A 24367-nucleotide genomic window follows, 5' to 3' on the forward strand; every position below is an offset into this window, starting at 1 on the left:
AAACCCTCCTTCTCAGTGCCATTCATTCTCTTCCGCAGAATTCTGTGGCCAATGAGAGTATTCTCAGACTACCTATCTCTTGTTTTCTTCCTGCAGTCTCACTCCCACTCCAGCGGGATGGTGACCCAGTTCTGAAGCCACAGAAAGCGTGACAATGAGCCACTGCTGCTCCAGCCTGCTTCCTTTCCAGTGAGATGTTGCTGCTTTCAAAAGAAAAAAAAGCCAAACCAGAAAAAGTGACATTTGCAAGGGAAGAAATTCAGGCACTTTTTTGGACTGCGTACTTTGGACTGGCGCAGTGTTACAGAAATGAACCAAGGGAATCCTTGCCAATTGGCAGTCATCGTGCTATGCCAGCCTTTTCAGTATCTCTCTACTGATAGGAAACTTCTGCTACTGTATTTTTTTGTCTCATGAATGGTGCTTCTGATCCTTTAACTGCTCAACTACACATGAATTTCCACCCTGCATCTCAGGGTATTTTGGGTTGGCTAATATAAGGTTGTTGTGGGTGCAAAGATGGGTGTAGCTCACTTTCAGATTGCATGCAGGTTTGTCCACACTAACAAGGGCACTTGGAATTAAGGTTCTGAAAAACACGGTTATAAAAATATGGCATTGCAGTTCCCTTTTTGAAAATGAAGACACAGATGGGAAGCTTTTGCAGATTTTGGATTAATGCATCCATCTCCAGCAAATCTAGACAATCCCTCTGGGAAAAGAAAGAAACTCTCACAAAAGTGATTCTCATCACTCAAGGACTTGTTTTCGGGTTTTATGACTACTGGCTCTCATTGTCCAAATATCTGTGGATGATGGGCCTTGAGAAGATAGTTGGCACTAACCAGAGGAAGGCTGCTGAAGTGACCTCTCCATCCTTTTTTCTCTGTAGCCTAGGATTTTAAAGAAAAGAGACAGATAATAGAATAATGTATTCCGTATCATGAATAATGTTTGTTTTCATGTCAGAAGTGACTTGAGATACTGCAAGTCGCTTCTGGTGTGAGATAATTGGCCATCTGTAAGGACATTGTGCAGGGGATGCCCAGATGTTTTACCATCCTGTGGAAGGCTTCTCTCATTTTTCCACATGGGAAACTGGAGCTGACAGATGGGAGCTCACTAACCTCCTTGGAGTCAAACCACCAACCTTTCAGTCAGCAGTCCTACTGGCACAAGGTTTTAAACCGATGCATCACCAGGGTAATAGTATAAAGGGGGAGATTCACAATCTGGAGTGGATAGCAGTTGGAAAAGGAAATTGTGAAGTTTGTTAAGGATGTTGTTGAAGGCTTCCATGGCTAGAATCACAGAGTTGTTTTGTGTTTTCCGGGCTGTATGGCCATGTTCTAGAAGTATTCTCTCCTGACAAATAGACTGCTATTTTAATATACCTCACAACCTCTGAGGAAGCCTGCCATAGATGTGGGCAAAACATCAGGAGAGAATACTTCTGGACCATGGCCATACAGCCTGGAAAACACACAACAACCCTCTGTTAGGGATGCTTATTAAGAAATAGATCTAGGACACCATGACTTGTAAATGTTTGAACATACAGTGACAAATAATAGTGGACCATGTTGGAGCTAATGTTGCTCCAAAGTATTCCGCCTTTGACTGTGGTCACCGAAAGGTAACAGTCGGGGGAGATTATTCCTATAGATACATTCCAAAGATTGGAAACACCAAATTTGCGGGGTAGAACTCCCAGAATCCTCTAACCACCCCAGAATTGTTAGGATCTTGTTAGGTCCTAGGTTCAAATCCCAGGAGCGGAATGAGTGCCCACTGTTAGCCCCAGCTCCTGCCAACCTAGCAGTTCGAAAACATGCAAATGTGAGTAGATCAATAGGTACCGCTCCAGCGGGAAGGTAACGGCGCTCCATGCAGTCATGCTGGCCACATGACCTTGGAGGTGTCGGCGGACAACGCCGGCTCTTTGGCTTAGAAATGGAGATGAGCACCAACCCCAGAGTTGGTCACAACTGGACTTAACGTCAGGAGAAAACTTTACTTAAGCAAAATGCAGGATAAGTTATTTACACGTGCCTGTTTAATCTCATCTCTAGGATAGCCTGCTATTTTAAGTTCATTGGATGGGGATTATTTTGAATCTTTTAGCGTTCCAATGGAACCTTTGGGAGCTTTGCTTGTGTGTTGCTATGAGTTGTGAGTTCAGGAGTTGTTATTTGTGTGCTGACTTCAAGTCTGAAAGAAGGAGCAACAACTCAAATATGACTACTTTCCTTGTCAGGAGCCCCAGTCTAATATTTGGGGTGGGGAGTATGAGTGTTTTTCTCAAATGTGTGAGCATCTTTCCCCATCAACCATGGCCAGCATAGCAATGGTGAACGATCTGAGAGATAACACTGGGCTCCACACGTAGAAGAAAGCAGAATAGTACATATTCCAATTAAAAGAGGAAAATGAGTACTTCTACTGCCATTGGCCAAGATTTCCTGAGGATGACCAGGGAACGTGACTTCTTTATTTGTGGCAAGAATTGTATGGATGTGAGGAAGGAAAGAATCCCAAACTGCTTCAGTTTCATACCAGACATGCCAAATAACAATTATGTTAGGATTTTATATATACACAAATGTTCAAAAGCAATATCTTAATAGGTCAGTGAATAAACCTAGGACTGGCTTCAGGGCTGTTGGGACCTTGGATACACTCTCTTTTGATGGGTACCCTTCTTCTCTCATTGTCTCCTCTTCCTTAGGATTTATTTGCTGGCAGCAGGCACCAATGTTGCAAGAAGCCCCAGGTGGCTAAGACCCCTTCTACACTGCCGTATAATCCAGATTATCAAAACAGATAATCCGCGCCTGCTTTGAACTGGATTATATGAGTCCACACTATAATAATAATAACTTTATTTTTATATCCCGCTCCCATCTCCCCAGAGGGGACTCGGGGTGGCTTACATGGGGACAAGCCCTGTTTCAACATACAATAAAATACAGCATAATTAAACCAATGTAAAACAGGTAAAATAGTATAAACATACAAACCAGCATAAAACATCAACATCAAAACATTAGAACATTAGAGTCTGAACATAATATACAAACTGCCATATAATCCAGTTCAAAGCAGATAATCTGTATTTTATATGGCAATGTAGAAGGGGCCTGAGTCTAACCCCCATTATTTTTTTTCATTGTGCCTCAGGGTAGAAGTACATTGAGGTACCATCAGAATTTAACAAGGCAGTTCAGAATGAAATGGTAGACTGGAAATATATGTGAGGACAAGGCAGATATAAGTAGATGTTTCTGCAAATCCTGACCATAGGGATAACCATTTAGACTTCCCTACAGCATATTTATGCACACTTGCACAAACTTTTCCACTTATTGATTTCCTGAAAAAGTCATGTGTTCCTGGCTGGGCTAATCAGATATGTTTGATGTTTGCTCACCAAACAAACTAAATGTCCCTTTTCTCCCTGATATGACAGAGGCCAATATCACTTCGATGTGTAAATAGATTATTGTATTGGCTCTCTGCTGTCTCATGTGACCATGGATCAGTGCACTCAGAATGTATATATTTGCATAATTACGATGATTTCAATAAATTAAACGTGTTTTGATTATAGATGGAGTTTTCAATTCAATTGAAATTGAATCCAGACAAGACAGAGGTGCTCCTGGTCAGCTGCAAGGCCGAACAGGTCATAGGATTACAGTCTGTGTTGGACGGGGTTACACTCTCCTTAAAGACTCAGGTTTGCAGCTTGGGAGTTCTCCTGGACTCATGGCTGAGCCTGGAACCTCAGGTTTCGGGGAGCTTTTGCACAAATAAAATTTGTGCACCAGCTGCGTCAGTACTTTGGGGAGTCAGACTTGGCCACAGTAATCCACACTCTGATTGCACCCCGAATAGACTACTGCAACACGCTCTACATGGGATTGCCTTTGAAGACTGTTCAGAATCTTCAAATGGTCCAATGGGTGGAAGCCAGATTGCTCATCGGAGCGGTGTATAGGAAGCATACACCCCCCCTGTTGTGTCAGCTCCACTGGCTGCAAGTCTGCTACTGAGCACAATTCAAAGTGCTGGCTTTAGCCTATAAAGCCTTAAACCAGGGGTCCGCAAACTACAGTCCAAGGGTCACATGCGGCCCATCAAAGCCATTTATCTGGCCCCCACAGCAGTGGCTCCCTCCTCCTCCACCGAGGAAGGCGCATGCGGCATGAGGGAGGAGGGAAAGGTGCGTGCCTTTCCCACCTCCTCCCTCGCCCGGTGTGCTCATTCCAAAGCTTTGCTTGTTTATAATGGTACGTATTTTAATTATCATTTAATTAATAATTAATTATTAAGGGGTGCTTTGGTAGTGCTTATGGTGCACAAAGGCAGAAGAGGGCTGGACTAAATGGCCCAAGGGGTCTCTTCCAATTATTATTATTATTATTATTATTATTATTATTATTATTATTATTATTATTTTATGACACAGTAAACAAGATAGATATGCTGGATTTCGTATCACAGAATCACAAGTCGAACACTTTCCAAGTGCCTAGGACTGTGGGATGTATTTTCGGATAATGCATGCAGATCCCAGTCGGGTGGCCTTTTGCAGTTGGCAGATCGTAATTTTGTCAATGTCTATTGTTTCCAAATGCCAGCTGAGATCTTTTGGCACGGCACCCAATGTGCCCATCACCACCAGGACCACCTGCACTGGTTTCTGCCAGAGTCTTTGAAGTTCAATCTTGAGGTCCTGATAGCGGCTGAGTTTTTCCTGTTGTTTTTCGTCAATGCGACTGTCACTTGGGATGGCAACATCAATGATCCAAACCTTTCCACAACTGTGATGTCTGGTGTGTTGTGTTCCAGAACTTTGTCAGTCTGGATTCGGAAGTCCCACAGTATCTTTGCGTGCACATTTCCCAATACTTTTCCAGGATTGTGATTCAACTAGTTCTTTACTGCTGGGAGGTGGTACTTGAGGCATAAGTTCCAATGAATCATTTGGGCCAATAGTTGTGCCTCTGTTTGTAGTCTGTCTGTGCGATTTTCTTACAGCAGCTGAGGAGATGATCAATGGTTTAGTCAGCTTCCTTGCACAGTCTGCATTTTGGGTCATCAGCTGATTTTTCGATCTTGGCTTATTATTATTATTATTATTATTATTATTATTATTATTATTATTAATAATATTATCAACATTGAGGCTGGGTGGCTATCTGGCAGGGGTGCTTTACTTGTGCTTTTGGTGCAGAAAGGCAGAAGGGGTTTGGACTAAATGGCTCAAGGGGTCTCTTCCAACCCTCTTATTTTTATTATGATCATGATTATTAATATTCAGGGTGTATTTGTTCCCGTTTTGTTTGTTTTTTTTTACTTCAAAATAAGATATGTGCAGTATGCATAGGAATTTGTTCATAGTTTTTTTTAAACTATAGTCCTATACGGTAGTTATTATAGTTTAACTATAATAAATGGTTATTTTTATACTATCTTTTTTAAAGGCATTGAATAGCCACCTTGAGTCCCCGCTGGGATTGAGAAAGGCGAGGTAGAAGTATTGTAAACTTATTTATTTATTTTGTGTCAAAAGCATTGCATAATAAATAAGTTTAAAAGTGAGAAAATAAAGGAAATCACAAGCAGCTAACTAGTCTTAGAGCAAAAGTGGGCAACAGCGACAGCATTGTCCGTGGCTTTGAACAACTTTTTGAACAACTCCTCCTCCGTGCATGAGGCAGGGCATTGTGGGCAAGCAGACATATGCGGAGTTGTTTGTTCTATTGTTGTATTGTAAATAAATAAATAGAACACCAAGCACAAAGTAGCTGCACACAACTTTGTCCCTCTGCCAATCGCTGTCTGAATTTGCTTCCCTCTCTCTGCCTCTCTTTATCTCTTTGGCATTCTATTTTTTGAGTTGTACACTTATGGGCATAGGTTGTTTTGCTTAATAGGTTTTTTATTAACGTTAAAGGGCAGCTGACATGCTCCTGTAACACAACAAAGTGAGAGAGAGAGCAAAGATCATAAGCAGTCGATAGTGGAGCATGGGACAACACACTGAGATTTGAGGTGAGTCAGAAGTCATCTGGGATCCCAAAGGAGCCATTGAGACATACTATGATAGTAGATTAAGGAATGTCTCTGCTGTGTTTTCACTTTTGTGGAATAGCTCCAGTAATGTGCTGTCGAAGGCTTTCATGGCCGGGATCACAGGGTTGTTGTGTGTTTTCCGGGCTGTATGGCCATATTCCAGGAGTATTATCTCCTGACGTTTTGCCCACATCTATGGCAGGCATTCCCAGACGTTGTGAGGTACTTTACAACTTCTGAGGATGCCTGCCACAGATGTGGGTGAAACGTCAGAAGAGAAAGCTTCTGGAACATGGCCAAACAGCCCGAAAGACTCACAGCAACCCAGCTTGGTCCCTAAAAGCAGTGAAAAAGTAAGAAACAGAAATGCTATTACGTTATTGGTAGCATTACTTAAAAACTTTTCAAAAATGCTCTATAATGAATTCCTTCTGTAAATACTAAATACAGTAGAGTCTCACTTATCCAACATAAACGGGCCGGCAGAATGTTGGATAAGTGAATATGTTGGATAATAAGGAGGGATTAAGGAAAAGCCTATTAAACATCAAATTGGGGTATGATTTTATAAATTAAGCACCAAAACATCATGTTATACAACAAATTTGACAGAAAAAGTAGTTCAATACGCAGTAATGCTATGTAGTAATTACTGTATTTACGAGTTTAGCACCAAAATATCACGATGTATTGAAAACATTGACTACAAAAATGCGTTGGATAATCCAGAACGTTGGATAAGCGAGTGTTGGATAAGTGAGACTCTACTGTATGTGCCCAAGCTTTTGATGAGTAAAGAACAAAGTTGACATGGCCTGATTTAAGGATGAAGCATGAGGATCTCGGACGAATGGAATTAATTATACAGTAGAGTCTCACTTATCCAGCATAAACGGGCCGGCAGAATATTGGATAAGCGAATATGTTGGATAATAAGGAGAGATTAAGAAAAAGCCTATTAAACATCAAAATAGGTTATGATTTTACAAATTAAGCACCAAAACATCAAGTTATACAACAAATTGGACAGAAAAAGTAGTTCAATACACAGTAATATTATGTTATAATTACTGTATTTACGAATTTAGCACCAAAATATCACGATGTATTGAAAACATTGACTACAAAAATGCGTTGGATAATCCGGAACGTTGGATAAGCGAGTGTTGGATAAGTGAGACTCTACTGTATGTGCCCAAGCTTTTGATGAGTAAAGGACCAAGTTGACATGGCCTGATTTAAGGATGAAGCATGAGGATCTCGGACGAATGGAATTAATTATATATACATTTTAAAGGTTTTTATAATGTGTTTAAACAATGTTATTAATAGATCTGTTTATATTGTTTTGTTTTTATGATTGCATTTTGGGCATTAGATTTTGCCAATTTTTGTAAGCCGCCCTGAGTCCCCTCGGGTGAGAATGGCAGGGTATAAATGTTGTAAATAAATAAATAGCTTTCTAGTTTCTGTTTCTAACTTATTGCAAGTGACGGGGAAGGGAACTTATCTGAAAAAATCTTAAGGCTGCTGCATTACATACCTTCTCTTTCTCTCTCCTGTATATACAGCTTTTCCATATCAGATATGTTGTATTTTACCTATAAGGGGGTCTTGTTCCCCACAATGTCATCTTCAGAGAAAACACTGAACTATGTGGAAAAGGAATTCCAGATGTTGGATGATGATATAGTGACTGTCACATATCCAAAGTCAGGTCAGTGGTGTAGTTATGGAATTTCAGACTCTGGAAGTAACATTCTTATCAGGGCCTCTTTACAGGATAATGTGTGTAGCTGAGACAAAAACTGGATACATCGTGGACCATCAAGATCAATCAACCCCTCTCCCAACCCCTGGACAAAAATAAATTTAAATAAATATTTTTTTAAAAATAATTAGAATCTCTTAATCATTTTAACATTCACATGTACATTTTTCATTTTGTGATATAAAGACAAAATATAATGAGACTTAATGAAAAAAATAAAGTGATTTTTTGCATTTGCATTTCATTCACTTTCTTTGGATAGATACTATTGATCAACGTCATATGCTTGTTGTGGCATTGAGTGACAGTAGACTGGATCTTGATAGTACTAGACTCCCAGACTGGTTTTTGAAGCCCGAATATTAGACTCCTGTTCATATTGAATATATTGCACAAGATTTCTCTAGCCTAAAATGATGCATTTTAATATATTGGGTTTATGGTTCCCGTTCTCTTGATCAGGTCATGTAAGTGTTATTTATTGCTATAATTGTATTATTTTACTTTGCTTAAAAATGTGTTATTATTTTGCTATATTTATTTTGAGTCCCATCCGGGAGATAGGGCGGTATATAAATAAAGATGATGATGATGATGATGATGATGATTATTATTATTATTATTCATCCAGTTTGAGAGAATGGGCTCCTGAGAGTTTTTCCATTGGTGTAGCTCAACTTAATTTAAAAGTGAAGCCCTTAATTGCATTCAACTTATCCTACAACTCCTACATTCCAAATACAGTAGAAGGAAATTGTTTTAAATGTTATAATTTTGTTTAACAATTTATTTCTTTATTTAATTTAGATTCTCCTTTTTCTCCATCATGGGATCTAAAGTAGTTCACACCAAAAGTTAAAACAACATATTTTTTTTAAAAAAAGCAGGAATACAAAAATACAGATTGAGTATCACTTAGCTGGTACTCCAAAATACAAAATATTCCAAAATGAACTACCTATATACTTGAGTATAAGCCAACCGAATATAAGCCGAGGCACCTAATTTTACCACAAAAACTGGGAAAACGTATTGACTCGAGTATAAGACGAGGGTGGGAAATGCAGCAGCTACGGGTCAAATTCAAAAATAAAAATAGATATTAATAAAATTGCATTATTTGAGGCATCAGTAGGTTAAATGTTTTTGAATATTTATATAAAACTGTAATTTAAGATAATAAGGCTTTAATAAGATAAGACTGTCCAACTCTGAATATGTATATATTCAAGTATAAGCCGACCTGAATAGAAGCCGGCCAGGACTCTCACTCGAGTATAAGCTGAGGGGAGCTTTTTAAGCCCTAAAAAAGGGCTGAAAACTAGGCTTATACTCGAGTATATACAGTATATTAATAGCTAAGAGAATGACACTTTAACTGTCTGATGATTCAATGTATACAAAATTCATGCACAAAAGTTAAAATAGTATGCATAAAATTACCACCAGGATAAATGTGTAAAGTGTATATGAAAGACAAAATGTGTTATGTGTTTGGACTTGGGTTTCATCTCCATGGTAACTCACAATATGTATGTGTGTATGCACATTTCAAAATCTGAAAGAAATCTGGAAACTAAGAGCTTTCTGATCCCAAGCATTTCGGATAAGGGATATTCAATCTGTTTTAAAAAATTAAATGAAATGCTTTTAAACAAAACATTAATTTAAAACAATGGTTCCCGACCTGTGGTCCATGGACCACCAGTGGTCCGCAAAAACTAAAATATGGTCCGCGGCCTCACTGTTACTATTACGGATAATAACACAGCCCAACCAAAAATATTTTTTCTTGGTGCCTTCATTTTTAGGCCTGTTCCTGGGGTTATTTGGGGTGCTGGTTCAGAAAATTGCATTGGATAGACCACATCAGCTCTAAATTATTACATATGCTTTTCTGTGGGAGAGCAGATGGCGACTACTGGGTGGCTTATGTTCTGTATCAGAAATTGAAACTGATGTGGTCTATCCAATGCAATTTTCTGAATCAGCACCACAAATAATTAAACCAAATCTAAAATTGAGCAAAAACGGATTCGTAACCCTTTTGGTACTAATGTTGGAGAGTGGTCCCTGGTCAAAAAAAGGTTGGGAACCACTGATTTAAAACAATGAAAAAACATCTAAACCTACCTAGTGCATTGCCCCAACCAGATTTAAAACAAACCATCTGTTTAAATAGGACATTATTGGTCTGTTGGTTGAAGGAGAACAGGAACATTTTAAACAGCAACATTGAAAACAATTTATCCTCTACACGTCACTATATCTTTCTACACCTATTATTATTTAAGCACACTTGCAGTCCTTTCTCAATAAAAGCTACCTAAATTCAAAAAGCAAAGTATAATCCTTGTGGAGATCTTCACTTGCCCCCAATCCAAAGGAATATTCATATTTGGGTATCAACTTGAACAAGTGTCTCATAGGAACTCACAGATCTAATTACCAGCTCCTTACAAAGATCAGTTCTGTTTCTTCTGATTTGTTTCCAGATTTGGAAATGGAGAAAATTACCACTGGACAGTAGTCGGGAGGGGGAATTTGCAAATTGATGGGGGGGGGGGGGTGTATTGCAGAAATGAAGAGTCCTGGGGGAAAAGAGGCTGCTTTATAATCAACGGACTCCTATTTAGGTACTAACTGGATGTTGGAGATCTTGGGGTTGGTCCAATATGACGGGGACCCATCATGGGTACGCAGTCGGATAGTCTGGGATCGGTCACCATGGATTGATACTGATACTGGCCTGGAAAAAGCGTTGACATATTCTCCACCCAGACGCCTATCTTCTCACCTACAATTCCAGTTTTTCCCCAAGTCCTTTCTCAATTCCAAGGCCAAGGTAGGAGAAGGCAATCATGTAAACCTTTATTTGTTGTCATGGGGTGAAGTCTTACAAGGTCTTACAGGCCCCTACCCTCCTCTCCTTCCGGAAGAGCCTAAAAACCTGGCTCTTCCAAAAGGCCTTCCACGATTAATTATTAGGTTGACCTATCTGCCCATCCAACTATAGGATTTTCTACCACTACTATTTTGCACTTTATGGACTATTTTGACTGAGAAATTACCTCTCCCATTTTGATATATTCTGCACTTTGGCCCAGATCCTTGTTTTAGTCTCCTGTTTTTAATACTTTATGCTGTGTGTTGATTACTATGATGGTTTTATTGATATTGATGTTTTACTGTTGGAATAATTGTTTTATCGTTTTATTGTTGTATGTTTTGGGCTTGGTCCCCATGTAAGCCGCTCCGAGTCCCCACTGGGGAGATGGGGCGGGGTATAAAAATAAAGTTATTATTATTATTATTATTATTATTATTATTATTATTATTATTATTATTATTATTATCTGTTAAAGAATTCTGATGCCTTGGTGAATGAGGATTTTGTACCATTGAGCAATGGCAGCTCAAGAGATGTTAAACTGCATTAATTCAATAGGTTGAAGCACCTATGGAGTAAAACAGAGGTAAGGGGTGACTCTATAGCACCATGATACATCATGTAGCAAAGTATGAAGAAGACTCTTTGATGTGATTCTAGGATAGTGGTTCTCAACCTGTGGATCCCCAGGAGTTTTGGCCTACAACTCCGAGAAATCCCAGCCAGTTTACCAGCTGTTAGGATTTCTGGGAGTTGAAGGCCAAAACATCTGGGACCCACAGGTTGAGAACCAATGTTCTAGGAGAATATGAAATAATCATATACCTGCACAACTTTCACGTTTTTTTTTTACCAGGGATGAAAGATAGGTGTTGGCACGGTTGTGAACAAAGAGGGGTGTTTAATCATATGATATGGGAGTGCGATCGGGTGCAAGAATACTGGAGAATGGTTGAAGGAGAAATCAATAGAATGCTAAATCTACAAATAGTAATAGTTAATAGAAATGTACTACATGCAAAGATAACGGAAGTTAATAACAATAATAATAACTTTATTTTTATACCCCGCCCCCATCTCCCCGAAGGGACTCGGGGCGGCTTACATGGGGCCTGGCCCGATAAAACAAACAAATAACAGTAACAAGCAATAAAACAATTATCCCAGTAAAAAACATCAACATCAATAAAAACAATCATTAAAATCAACAAGCAGGATACAGTATTAAAAACAGGAGACTAAGTTGTAGATCCCAGGCAAAGTGCAGAGTGTTACGAAATGGGGAAAGGAAATTTCACAGTTGAATGGACAATAAAGTGCGGTATAAAATGGCAAGACAACAACAATGGGACTATTATGGAATGGACAGATAGATCAATCCAGCAACAATTAAGAATATAATGGAAGAATATACAAAAAGAAAAAATGATTGACAAATTAATAGCATGTGCACAAATTGTTTTAGTGAGGGGTTGGAAAGATAAAACGAAATGGACTCTGACAAATTGGTATAAGTATATAGTTGATATGTTAAAGGTAGAAATCACAAATTGCAAATGGAATAATATAGATAAAATTGAAAATATTGCAATAATCAAGGGGATGTGGGAACCAGTTAAGAACTATTTAGAGAACGCACTAAGATGTGGAGTGGAAAAATTAAGATTGAGATTGATATTTCTAATGTAACTTCTGTAGTTGTATAAAGTGTATGTACAAGGAAGGGAGGGTGGGAGGGTGGGAGTGGGATAAAACGACAAAACAACAAAAAAATGAAATAATCATATGAAAAGAAAGATGTTGGATTCTGGATATGTCCCTTTCTTCAAGGCAACTCTTTTGTTTCTTACAGATTATCTATGTCGTGCGCAACCCCAAAGATGTTCTGGTCTCACATTACCACTTCTCCAAATCTTTTAAAGGATTCCAGGATCCTGGGAGTATGGAAGAGTCCTTGGAGACATTCCTGAAAGGGGATAGTAAGGAAAGAACCCATCAACTGACATTTACAGCATAGACTGCAGCTGACCCGCCAGAATCAGAAATAAGGTCTTGAGGCCCTGAGTTTGAATCTGTTGCCAGTAGAGAAGAGATATTTAGTCTGCGGTTTCCATTTTTCTGCACTTGTGGCAGAGAGAAATCTTGTTACAGTAGAGTCTCACTTATCCAAACCTCACTTATCCAAGCCTCTGGATAATACAAGCCATTTTTGTAGTCAATGTTTTCAATATATCGTGATATTTTGGTACTAAATTCGTAAATACAGTAATTACAACATAACATGACTGCGTATTGAACTACTTTTTCTGTCCAATTTGTTGTATAACATGAAGTTTTGGTGCCTAATTTGTAAAATCATAACCTAATTTGATGTTTAATAGGCTTTTCCTTAATCCCTCTTTGTTATCCAAGATATTCGCTTATCCAAGCTTCTGCCGGCCCATTTAGCTTGGATAAGTGAGACTCTACTGTATATCTGTTTCATTCCAACACCACAGCACTCTCTCATGCATTTACATTCCATCTTTGTTTCTGCTTTCTTTTTCTAGTGCCATTTGGCTCTTGGTTTGACCATGTGAGAGGCTGGATGAAGTTGAAAGACAGACCCAACTTCTTCTACTTCACCTATGAAGAGCTGCTACATGTATGTTTGGAATTCTGACTACATTCATATATCTACTGTACTGCCAATATTCATTTTGGGGGAAAAAATATAGTACCCTTTAACAATCATTTCTGTCCATAAACAAACGTCCTTTTTCTCTTCCAAAGTGTTAAAGAAAAGTTAAATTTTCAGAGTCTTTTAGCACGTGCAAAATGTTATAACTGAAAATATTATTGATACATTTATTAGATGAACACGGAAGCATGTTAGGGGCAAAACAGTATTCTCTTCTGTCTTTCCTTAGATTGGTATATGAAGGCCTTTTTATTTGTTTCTATGTATTGAGGTCACTTCTCCTTTCTTTGAGAAAGATGGCCAATCTCTTTATTTATTTATGTAATTATTTATGTATTTACAGTACAGTAGAGTCTCACTTATCCAACACTCGCTTATCCAACATTCTGGATTATCCAACGCATTTTTGTAGTCAATGTTTTCAATACATCGTAATATTTTGGTGCTAAATTCGTAAATACTGTAATTACTATATAGCATTACTGTGTACTGAACTACTTTTTCTGTCAAATTTTCTGTCAAATGATGTTTTGGTGCTTAATTTGTAAAATCATATCCTAATTTAATGTTTAATAGGCTTTTCCTTAATCTCTCCTTATTATCCAACATATTCGCTTATCCAACTTTCTGGCGGCCCATTTACGTTGGATAAGCGAGACTCTATTGTATTTATATTCTGCCCTTCTCACCCCGAAAGGGACTCAGAGTGGATCACAATGCACATATACATGGCAAACATTCAATGCCGTTAGACATACAACATATAAACAGACACAGAAGCAATTTAACATTTTCCAGCTTCCGGCTTCATGAGGGTATGCTCGATTCCGGCCATAGGGGGAGCTGCTGCTTCATCAACCACTTGTGACACCGAGTCCTTGATGGAGCACTTTCTCATTCCTTTCCGCACACTGCTGGAAGTTTTTAGGGTGTCATAAATTAGTTAAATTAGCCTCCCCACGTAAAGCGATACCTACATTTTCTACTCAACAGATGCAACTGTCTTTTGAGCTGGTTAGGCAACAGCGAGCTAAGCTATTACATGGTTGGGAGCTCAATCCGACCCAGGCTTCGATCTCATGACCTCTCGGTCAGTAGTGATTTAGTGCAGCTGGCTACTAACTAGCTGTTCCACAGCCTGGTCCTTTGTCTGAGAAACTGTTCTGTGTCTCTCAGACAGGAGATAGATAGTGTTCCATTCTCAGTGAGGCTTGCTAGCTTGTACACAAAGCTCAACTACAGATACACAAATATATATTAGCTCATATCCTTAGATGGATTTCTTGGGTGGCTACACTATTAATAGAGTGAAGGTAATCACTCCTGTCTCTAAAGTAAACACTCATCACGTTTGCCCACTGAATTATATAGATTAATACATACTAAATGTTCCTACACTTAGTACCTCCCTTGAACAGATGAAAAGATCTTGTTCTACAAACTGAAATTCCATGTTCAGCCTCATGTCTATGCTGTTAGGCGATCCCTCAGAACTGTCCTTGCTAGACATAGTTTTGGGCAAGATGGTAGAGAGGGAACCTTTGATTGAATGTATAAGGCCAGGATTCTTCTCCTGTTCAACTGGCTTGTTGGCCCAACAGTATCAGGCAAGGCAAGATACCTTCTGGCAGCATTCTCCGTCAACCAACCACCCTGCAAAAATGGTATCATGGAACAAGGGTCAAATATTTGAGTGGCAGTGTGAGGCTGAAGATTCTCATTCTTTCTTACCTATTCTTCTCTTCCCCAGAATCCCCAAGAGAGTGTGGAGAAGATCTGCCAGATCCTTGGAAAGACCCTGAACAGGCAGCAGATAGACTCTGTGTTGGAAAATGCATCTTTCCAGAAGATGAAGGATAACAAAATGTCCAACTTCACTCAGGTGCCAGATGAATATTTCGATCATGACAAAGGAAGGTTCATGAGAAAAGGTAAAAACAGAGCTTAAGTGAGATGGGGAGTTTATGAGTATTTGCTTCAACTTGGAGAGTGGCCATTGACGTTTTACTTCCTAAATTACAGAAGCAGGTGGCATCCCATTCTTTCTATATAAATAAGATGACTAGACCAGCAGCTGAATCTTACTTGGACATTGGCAACTGGGCAGGTCTTCCATTATGCATAAAGACTACACTTTGGTCTTATGAGTATAGAGCAGAGGTTCTCATACTGTGCTCCATGAAGCCCTTGGGGCTCTACAAGTGATAGTCGGAGGCTCCATGATATCATGCTGCTTCCTACCTCTTCTTCTTTCCTCGTCCTCCTCATAAATGCAGGGAAATTTAAGTTTGCCAAAACAAGCAGTGTCCTCATCCTCCCGGGGCACAGACCCTTTCTCCCCTATCTTCCTCGCTGTCCACACTCTTTTCCTTGCCGCACAAACCCTTCCTTCCCTTCACCTTCTTTGCTTCCATAACCCTATTTACTCTCATCACTCAGGGAGTGCTTTGGTTGCACTTTTCCTGCCTGGTAGAAGGGAGTTGAACTGCATGGTCCCTGGGGTTTCTCCTATTATTATTATTTTATTCTAACACAGCAAACAAGATAGATATGCTGGATTTCATTTCACAAAGTCATAAGTCGAACACTTCCCAAGCGTCTAGGACTGTGTGATGTATTTTCGGATGATGCATGCAGAACCCAGTAGGGTGGCCTTTTGCAGTTGGCAGATCGTGATTTTGTCAATGTCTATTGTTTCCAAATGGTGGCTGAGATCTTTTGGCAAGGCACCCAGTGTGCCCATCACCACCGGGACCACCTGCACTGGTTTCTGCCAGTCTTTGAAGTTCAATCTTGAGGTCCTGATAGCAGCTGAGTTTTTCCTGTTGTTTTTCGTCAATCCGACTATCACCTGGGATGGCGACATCAATGAATCATAGAATCATAGAATCATAGAATAGTAGAGTTGGAAGAGACCTCATGGGCCATCCAGTCCAACCCCCTGCCAAGAAGCAGGAAAGATCCAAACCTTTTTCTTTTGTCTGGTGTGTTGTGTTGCAGAACTTTGTCAGTCTGGATTCGGAAGTCCCACAGTATCTTCGCATGCTCATTTTCCAATACTTTTGCAGCTTTGTGATCCCACTTGTGATTTTGTGATACAAAATCCAGCATATCTATCTTGTTTGCTGTGTCATAAAATATAATAATAACAATAATACTTTATTTTATATCCTGCTCCCATCTCCCCCAGGGGGGCTTGGGGTGGCTCACATGGGGAACAAGCCCAATGTCACATATAATAAACAATCATATATTAAAACCAATATAAACAATAAAACCATATAACAGCATAAAAAACAGCAATGAGTCTACACACATCTATATATAAAAGAGTGATGGCATCAGGGCAGCGGACAAAACAACAAAACTACAGGCCCCCCAACCTCGAAATTTGACAACACAACCCATCATCCACAGCTCTAGGTTGATACAACAAAAAGAAAAGAAAAATAAAGTCCTAATTAGAGGGAGAGGAATAACTGTTTTTATCCAATTGCTGCCAGTTACAAGGCTAAGTTCCACCCACTTGGTCTCCTAGCAACCCACTCAGCCCAGGGGACAGGCACAAGAGTTCGGAGAGACCCCTAAGGGCCATCCAGCCCAACCCTTTCTACTATGCAGCAGGACACAATCCAAGCATTCACAACACATGGACAACGTATAAATACTATACAATACTACACAGGGACATAGACCCCCCCCCCCCCTACCGTCACCACTTTCACAGTACACAAACAACCAAATGCATACTAAACATAAAGACAACCATACAACAGACATTCAATTCCACCACTACCTCAACAAGTTCTCACCAACACCACCAGACAACACCACAGCAATGCGTGGCCGGGCACAGCTAGTATATTATATAATATATATAATAGAATATATAAACATTTCTTGGGGCTCCATGAGAAACTTTTGCTCCACAGCTGAAAAAGTTTAAGAACCCCTGTGATACACATAGTACTGTTTTTGGACTTGGCCATTTGCTGCTAATGTGAAGAGTTGCTGCAAATTAATAGATAGGACTTGGTCACATATAATGTCTTGAATGTTTGGCCTGGCTTGACATTCTCTCACTGCTTTCTCTGTACCATTTTTTCCCTAATATTTGTGCCTTTTACCAATTGGGTGGTGGCTACTGGTTGAGATGGCCAACTGGGATACGATAAGATGCCATTCTGTGCATTTACTGTTTGTGTTTTTGTTGTTCCAGGAATCTCCGGGGACTGGAAGAACCACCTGACAGTGGCGCAGAGTGAATACTTTGACCGAGTTTATCAGGAAAAAATGCAGGGTGTGAATGTAATCTTCCAGTGGAACTGAAGAATCCCAGAAAGCTCCATCTGCTGTCCTGCTTCCTATTAGGACCAGAACCTTATGTATCTCAGTCTAGTGTTAGAGTTTTGCAAGCTGAAGTAGTTGCCAGCTGACCATTGCTGATTCCAAGAGTTACTCTAGAGCAGCGTTTCTCAAACTTTGTTCCTCCAGGTGTTTAGGAATTCATCTCCCAGAAATCCCAACCAGGTTACCAGTTGTTAGAGTTGAAGTCCAAAACATCTGGAGGAACAAAGCTAGAGAAGTGCAAAATGCACACTGCACTTTATTAGTATACATCTTATCTCAATATTTCTCTCTCACTGCTTCCCTCTCTCACAATATATGCAGTTTTTCAGTGTCAACACCGACATATTTTACCTACCGAGAAATTATGTATATGTATAGCACAAATACTCAGCTATGTGGGAAATGAATTCCAGCTGTTAGATGATGATGTAGTGACTGCTAGCTGCCCAAAGTCAGGTAAGAAAGAATACACAGAAAGCCAGTAAAGATGCTCACAGAAGAAAATACCACTTTGCATCTGAAAAATCAGTAACAGGACAATGTGGCAAGAATCAGCACCAGAAAGTCCTGCCAAGAATGCATGAATATAGGTAAAGATAAAGGTTTTCCCCTGACATTAAGTCTAGTCATGTCCAACTCTAGGGATTGGTGCTCATCTCCATTTCTAATCTGAAGAGCTGGCGTTGTCCGTAGACACCTCCAAGGTCAAGTGCATGACTGCATGGAACGCCGTTACCTTCCCACTGAAGCAGTACCTATTGATCTACTCACATTTGCATGTTTTCAAACTGCTAGCTTGGCAAGAGGCTGGGGCCAATAGCAGGAGCTATTAGAACGCCAACCTTTTGGTCAGCAACTTCAGCAACTCAGGCCTGTGTCATTTATTTCCAAAATCTTTGATTCACCTTCTTTTTCATGAAAATATTTCTGTTGGGTCTTCTATATTGTAGAATTAATGGAGTTGGTTCAATGCCATGGCTCAATGCTGTGGGTTCCTGAAAATTGTAGTTTGACAAGGAACCTGTACTCTTTGGCAGAGAAGGCTAAAACCTTTTTTAAACTACAGCTTCAATGAGCACTGAGCCATGGCAGCTAAAGTGGTGTCAAATCACATTAATTTTACAGTGTAAAAGTATCCTCAGTTTCAAAGTGGCTACATGATTCTATATATCACTTCATGTTGATATAGTAACACGTCTATGTCTTTGAAAGAAAGCCTGCCAATGTTAAAAGAAGCAGGGACTGTTGCATCATTATACTTTCTAAAAGTACACAGTAACAACAGCACAATGGACAAACAAAAAGGGATTCAGTGGATTAGCCCTGGCTTTTCTCTGCGCGCCACCACCAAATGAACGCCAATGAATGTCCATTTTCCATGAATCACAAAGAGACACAATCAGAGGTACATGTAGAGAGTTCTTGTTTGGGGAATATGGAATGAGTGTCCCTGATCAGTTGAGGTTTCTCTTGGCATTTAAGAGCAAAGGGATTTGAGCATGTCTGTGCTACAGTGGCCAAATTGCCACGCATGCCCTCAAAGTCTCTTTTTGTGACCGCGAATTCCTCTAAATTCCCTCATTTGCCCATTTTTTTGGCTCCTCAAAAGTGTGACTTTCCTGAAGTTATCAAACTACCTAGCATTTTTAAAACATCAAATAATTCCCATTTTTTTAAAATAACAAATACGGATGTCTGGGCACCAGTTTTGGGTTCTCCTTTTTTCCAACATTTTTTTTTTGGGAAATCCCCTTTCCCAGATGCAATATAACCTGATGCAACCAGGGCTGTGAGATTTCAGAGCCTGCCTGAGATACCAATGTCCAAGGTGAGATATAAGCCTGTTAATTCTCGGTTTTTGGGGGGTGGCAATGCTGTGTGCAAATCTTCAGCTCGACTAGCACAGCAAACCAAGACCACCCCCCAGCAAAATTTATAAACTCTGACCTAGTGCCTCCTTTGGACCATAGTGAGGAGCCTCAATGGTTTGCAGAACTGGACCAAGGAAGACTTGAAGCAGCTGCCAGCTCCAGAAGATATATTGTCTCCAACCCCCTCCCTTTATGAATTACAAAGTAACGTCTTAATAAATGGACATCCCGGTGTCCCTTTGCCCTCATACTTGCTTCACTGTAGCCTCTATTGTCTCCTTGCTTTCCTTTTTTACTTTCACAGCCTGCCCCAGTTACCATGTGGTCCCACAGTCCCGAGTAGATCTCCTCACCCTTCTCTTCCCCATTTTTACTGCCCCCTTTGCATGCCTCAACCCTGGGTCCATACTCTGAAAACCCTGTAACTAGGTGGAACCCAGTATCCGCGGATTACGAGATGCCGTATCTGTAACTAGGTGCCCCCAGTATCCGTGGATTATGAGATGTCGTATTTGTAACTAGGTGCCTCCAGTATCCGCAGATTACGAGATGCTGTATCTGTAACTAGGTGCCCCCAGTATCCGCAAATTATGAGATTCCGTATCTGTAACTAGGTGCTCCCAGTATCCGCGGATTACGAGATGCCGTATCTGTAACTAGGTGCCCTCAGTATCCATGGATTACGAGATTCCGTATCTGTAACTAGGTGCTCCCAGTATCCGCGGATTATGAAATGCCGTATCTGTAACTAGGTGCCCCCAGTATCCGCGGATTACGAGATGCCGTATCTGTAACTAGGTGCTCCCAGTATCCGCGGATTACGAGATGCCGTATCTGTAACTAGGTGCCCCCAGTATCCGCAGATTACGAGATGCCGTATCTGTAACTAGGTGCCCCCAGTATCCGCGGATTACGAGATGCCGTATCTGTAACTAGGTGCTCCCAGTATCCGCAGATTACGAGATGCTGTATCTGTAACTAGGTGCCCCCAGTATCCACGGATTATGAGATGCTGTATCTGTAACTAGGTGCTCCCAGTATCCGCGGATTACGAGATGATGTATCTGTAACTAGGTGCCCCCAGTATCCGCGGATTATGAGATGCCGTATCTGTAACTAGGTGCCCCCAGTATCCGCGGATTACGAGATGCCGTATCTGTAACTAGGTGCTCCCAGTATCCGCGGATTACGAGATGCCGTATCTGTAACTAGGTGCCCCCAGTATCCGCAGATTACGAGATGCCGTATCTGTAACTAGGTGCCCCCAGTATCCGCGGATTACGAGATGCCGTATCTGTAACTAGGTGCTCCCAGTATCCGCAGATTACGAGATGCTGTATCTGTAACTAGGTGCCCCCAGTATCCACGGATTATGAGATGCTGTATCTGTAACTAGGTGCTCCCAGTATCCGCGGATTACGAGATGATGTATCTGTAACTAGGTGCCCCCAGTATCCGCGGATTATGAGATGCTGTATCTGTAACTAGGTGCCCCCAGTATCCGCGGATTACGAGATGCCGTATCTGTAACTAGGTGCCTCCAGTATCCGCGGATTATGAGATGCTGTATCTGGAGCTAGGTGCCTCCAGTATCCGCGGATTATGAGATGCTGTATCTGTAACTAGGTGCCCCCAGTATCCGCGGATTATGAGATGCTGTATCTGTAACTAGGTGCCTCCAGTATCCGCGGATTATGAGATGCTGTATCTGTAACTAGGTGCCCCCAGTATCCGCGGATTACGAGATGCCGTATCTGTAACTAGGTGCCCCCAGTATCCGCAGATTACGAGATGCCGTATCTGTAACTAGGTGCCCCCAGTATCTGCGGATTACGAGATGCCGAATCTGTAACTAGGTGCCCCCAGTATCTGTGGATTACGAGATGCCAGGATCCCTTATGTGTGTGTTTTAATATTTTATGTTTTTATGAAATATCCTTGGAGCCATGAGGCAACTGTCACAACCTTGGTGGCCTTTCACTGGCATGAACAATAGCTAATTTACTTCTGCCATCCACAGTCTAGCAAAAAAAGAAAAAAAAAAAACCTTAAAACTTGTAAAAACTATAGAAGTAGCTTTACTTTCAAATCACTTTTCATAATAGAACACATAGCCTAATGGAAGAAAGAAGCGGAATGAGATTAATTATTGTAGATGTAGGAAAAGAGAGGACTAGAAGAGCAAAGAAATATTAAGCCTTCAAATTAGCGTACAGTTATGCAATTAATATAACTGTACGCTAATTTGAAGGCTTAGTAAGTTATGCAATGAGTAGGGGCCCCTGGTGGCACAGTGTGTTAAAGTGCTGAGCTGCTGAACTTGCGGACCAAAAGGTCCCAGGTTCAAATCCTGGGAGTGGAATGAGTGCCCGCTGTTAGCCCCAGCTCCTGCCAGTTCGAAAACATGCCAATGTGAGTAGATCAATAGGTACCGCTCCGGTGGGAAGGTAACAGCGCTCCATGCAGTCATGCTGGCCACATGACCTTTGAGGTGTCTACTGACAACGCCAGCTCTTTGGCTTAGAAATGGAGATGAGCACCAACCCCCAGAGTCGGTCACGACTGGACTTAACGTCAGGGGAAACCTTTACCTTTATCTTTATGCAATGAATATTAACTCTGAACTGCAATCTGTGTTTGGATTTATGCACATCTGAAGGGCAGTGGACTGCATTTTGCTTCCTCAAAAAAAAGGGCAAAACAGCAGCTTTGTGTCCTTATTATGGAAGGCCTAAACTGCTGATCGACTCCTTCTTGAGAACTGGCAAATGGTCAGTATGTCCTCCACTGTTCCTCAGGGCTAGCTTTAGGAGGAAGCCAACTAGTTAAAAACCAACAACTTGGTTGGATTGGGACCTGCTTGCTGACATCTCAAGGAGTTTTTGAAACTTGTTGGTGGAGTATGTGGTCTGCCTCCTTGCCCAGTGTCAGCCTTTCCAATATAATTGCCTGAAGCAGATTGATATAAAGCTACTAGTTAGAGGTATGGACTTCACAGAAAAATGTAGTCATCATCATGGACTGCTGTGTTTGGAAAATACAATAGTTGGGTTGGTGGTGGAACATCTAGAAAAGAGGATGTCCTCCAGTATCAGCCACATTACAACAACAACAATTCTTTATTGATTAGTCACTTTTGACCATATCAAAACATGTAAAACATACAATACTTCTTGGCCTTTTGGCTAAGATCAAGTGTAGTATCAGCCACATTAGTTGGCCATCTCACTTTGCACAGTAGAAGCTTGAGTAAGTTACAGATTTTTTTTTTCGTGTCAGGAGCAACCGAAGTTGCTTCTGGAGTGAGAGAATTGAACGTCTGCAAGGACGTTGCCCAGGGGATGCCCAGATGTTTTTGATGTTTTTACCATCCTTGTGGGAGGCTTCTCTCATGTCCCCACATGGAGCTGGAGCTGATAGAGGGAGCTCGTCCGCACTCTCCCTGGGTGGGATTAGAACCTGGCAGCTTTCAGTTACAGATACAGAATGATCATCATATTCACAGGGGATATATTCCTGGATTTACTTGGAAACTCAAATCTACAGATTATAGCAAACCTTACTGAAATGGACAGCTTCTAGTGGCGGGATACCATTGAATTGTATTGGTGGGCCTTAAACATAGAGAGAACAACTTAGCATATCTGGGCCTTCCAGCAAAGGAATACCATGGAATCTCCCTAGAAAATGCTTAGAGAAAATTCTTTTTCTGGATGCAAATAAGTGAAACTGGAGGTACTGTCCCCATGGCTATTGGGTCATGCTGTATATTGATTTCAGGTTGTCAGGTCAATTTATTTTTGGTTGCAACTTCCTCTTGTCGTATTTTGGGGATCTGCAGGGACTGGGAGAACTACCTGACAGTGGCACAGAGTGAATGCTTTGACCTTGTTTGTCAAAAGAAAAATCAGCGTGTAAATATAACTTTCTGTTGGGACTGAAGAATGCCAGTGCTCCCTCTTCCATTCCTCTCAATCTGTCTCTCCAAGTTTACATTTTCTCCAAGAGAAATGCTCAGCCTCCAATTATGGATAATTTTCAAAAAGTCTAATATTGTAATTTAGATTTTATCATACGGCTGAACAGCAGTGATTAAATCAACACAGCAGAGGGCAGCATTACAAATACCAATGGCTCAAGACTAAACATATTTTCTACTAGCTGTGCCCAGCCACGCGTTGCTGTGGCATAGTCCTAAGTGGGTTTTTATTTGTGGAAGCAAGTATGATTGTTGTAATTAGTCACCTTGATTAGCACTGAATGGCCTTGCAGCTTCAAAGCCTGGTTGTTTCCTCCTTGGGGACTCCTTTGTTGGGAGGTGTTAGCTGGCCCTGATTGTTTCCTGTCTGGAATTCCCCTGTTTTCAAAATGTGGTTCTTTATTTACTGTCCTGATTTTAGAGACTATATTGTTATGTATTATTATACCACTGTAATTTTTATATATTATATTTATATTTTTGTATTATTTGCTTAGAACTGGATTATATGTGGTCCCTTCTACACAACTGTATAAAATCCACACTGAACTGGATTATATGGCAGTGGGGACTCAAGATAATCCAGTTCAAAGCAGATACTGTGGATTATCTGCCTTGGCATTCTGGGTTATATAGCTGTGTGGAAGGGCCTTGAATCTACACTGCCATATAATCTAGTTAAAATCAGATAATCTGTATTTTATAGGCAGTGTGGAAGAGGCCTAAGTGAGGCCTAACTCTGCCT

General features: G+C 40.7%; 2 protein-coding genes and 1 pseudogene across 5 annotated transcripts in view; all 3 read left to right on the plus strand.

The window, feature by feature from the left end:
- The window catches only part of hpn (hepsin), a 30132-nt gene extending 26523 nt beyond the window's left edge, over nucleotides 1–3609 (plus strand). For all 4 annotated transcript variants that reach the window (XM_062962203.1, XM_062962204.1, XM_062962201.1 and 1 more), the window contains one exon: nucleotides 97–3609. In XM_062962203.1, coding sequence (XP_062818273.1) covers nucleotides 97–135 — 39 coding nt within the window. In that variant the 3' untranslated portion in view covers nucleotides 136–3609. The remainder of the gene's footprint in view (nucleotides 1–96) is intronic.
- Nucleotides 3610–4159: 550 nt separating this feature from the next.
- On the plus strand, nucleotides 4160–19891 carry LOC100553860 (sulfotransferase 2B1). The gene is made up of 8 exons (XM_062962205.1): nucleotides 4160–4292; nucleotides 5963–6060; nucleotides 7653–7798; nucleotides 10489–10697; nucleotides 12595–12721; nucleotides 13292–13386; nucleotides 15173–15353; nucleotides 17642–19891. The coding sequence occupies exons 3-8, from the start codon at nucleotides 7669–7671 to the stop codon at nucleotides 17749–17751; spliced, it is 852 nt and encodes a 283-aa protein (XP_062818275.1). The 5' UTR covers nucleotides 4160–4292; nucleotides 5963–6060; nucleotides 7653–7668; the 3' UTR covers nucleotides 17752–19891.
- A 2917-nt stretch (nucleotides 19892–22808) lies between these two features.
- Nucleotides 22809–22964, plus strand: LOC134293883 (U2 spliceosomal RNA; annotated as a pseudogene).
- Nucleotides 22965–24367: the final 1403 nt, after the last annotated feature.

Source organism: Anolis carolinensis, unplaced genomic scaffold (genome assembly GCF_035594765.1).
Source record: "Anolis carolinensis isolate JA03-04 unplaced genomic scaffold, rAnoCar3.1.pri scaffold_10, whole genome shotgun sequence".
Classification (NCBI taxonomy): Eukaryota; Metazoa; Chordata; class Lepidosauria; order Squamata; family Dactyloidae; genus Anolis; species Anolis carolinensis.

Excerpts from the sequence above, each read along its gene's own strand:
- LOC100553860 (XM_062962205.1), top strand. The coding sequence starts at position 7,669 with ATGTTGTATTTTACCTATAAGGGGGTCTTGTTCCCCACAATGTCATCT. Across the intron at positions 7,799-10,488 it reads TGTCACATATCCAAAGTCAG|GTACTAACTGGATGTTGGAG; the intron begins GTCAGTGGTGTA and ends ACTCCTATTTAG. Across the intron at positions 13,387-15,172 it reads CCTATGAAGAGCTGCTACAT|AATCCCCAAGAGAGTGTGGA; the intron begins GTATGTTTGGAA and ends TCTCTTCCCCAG.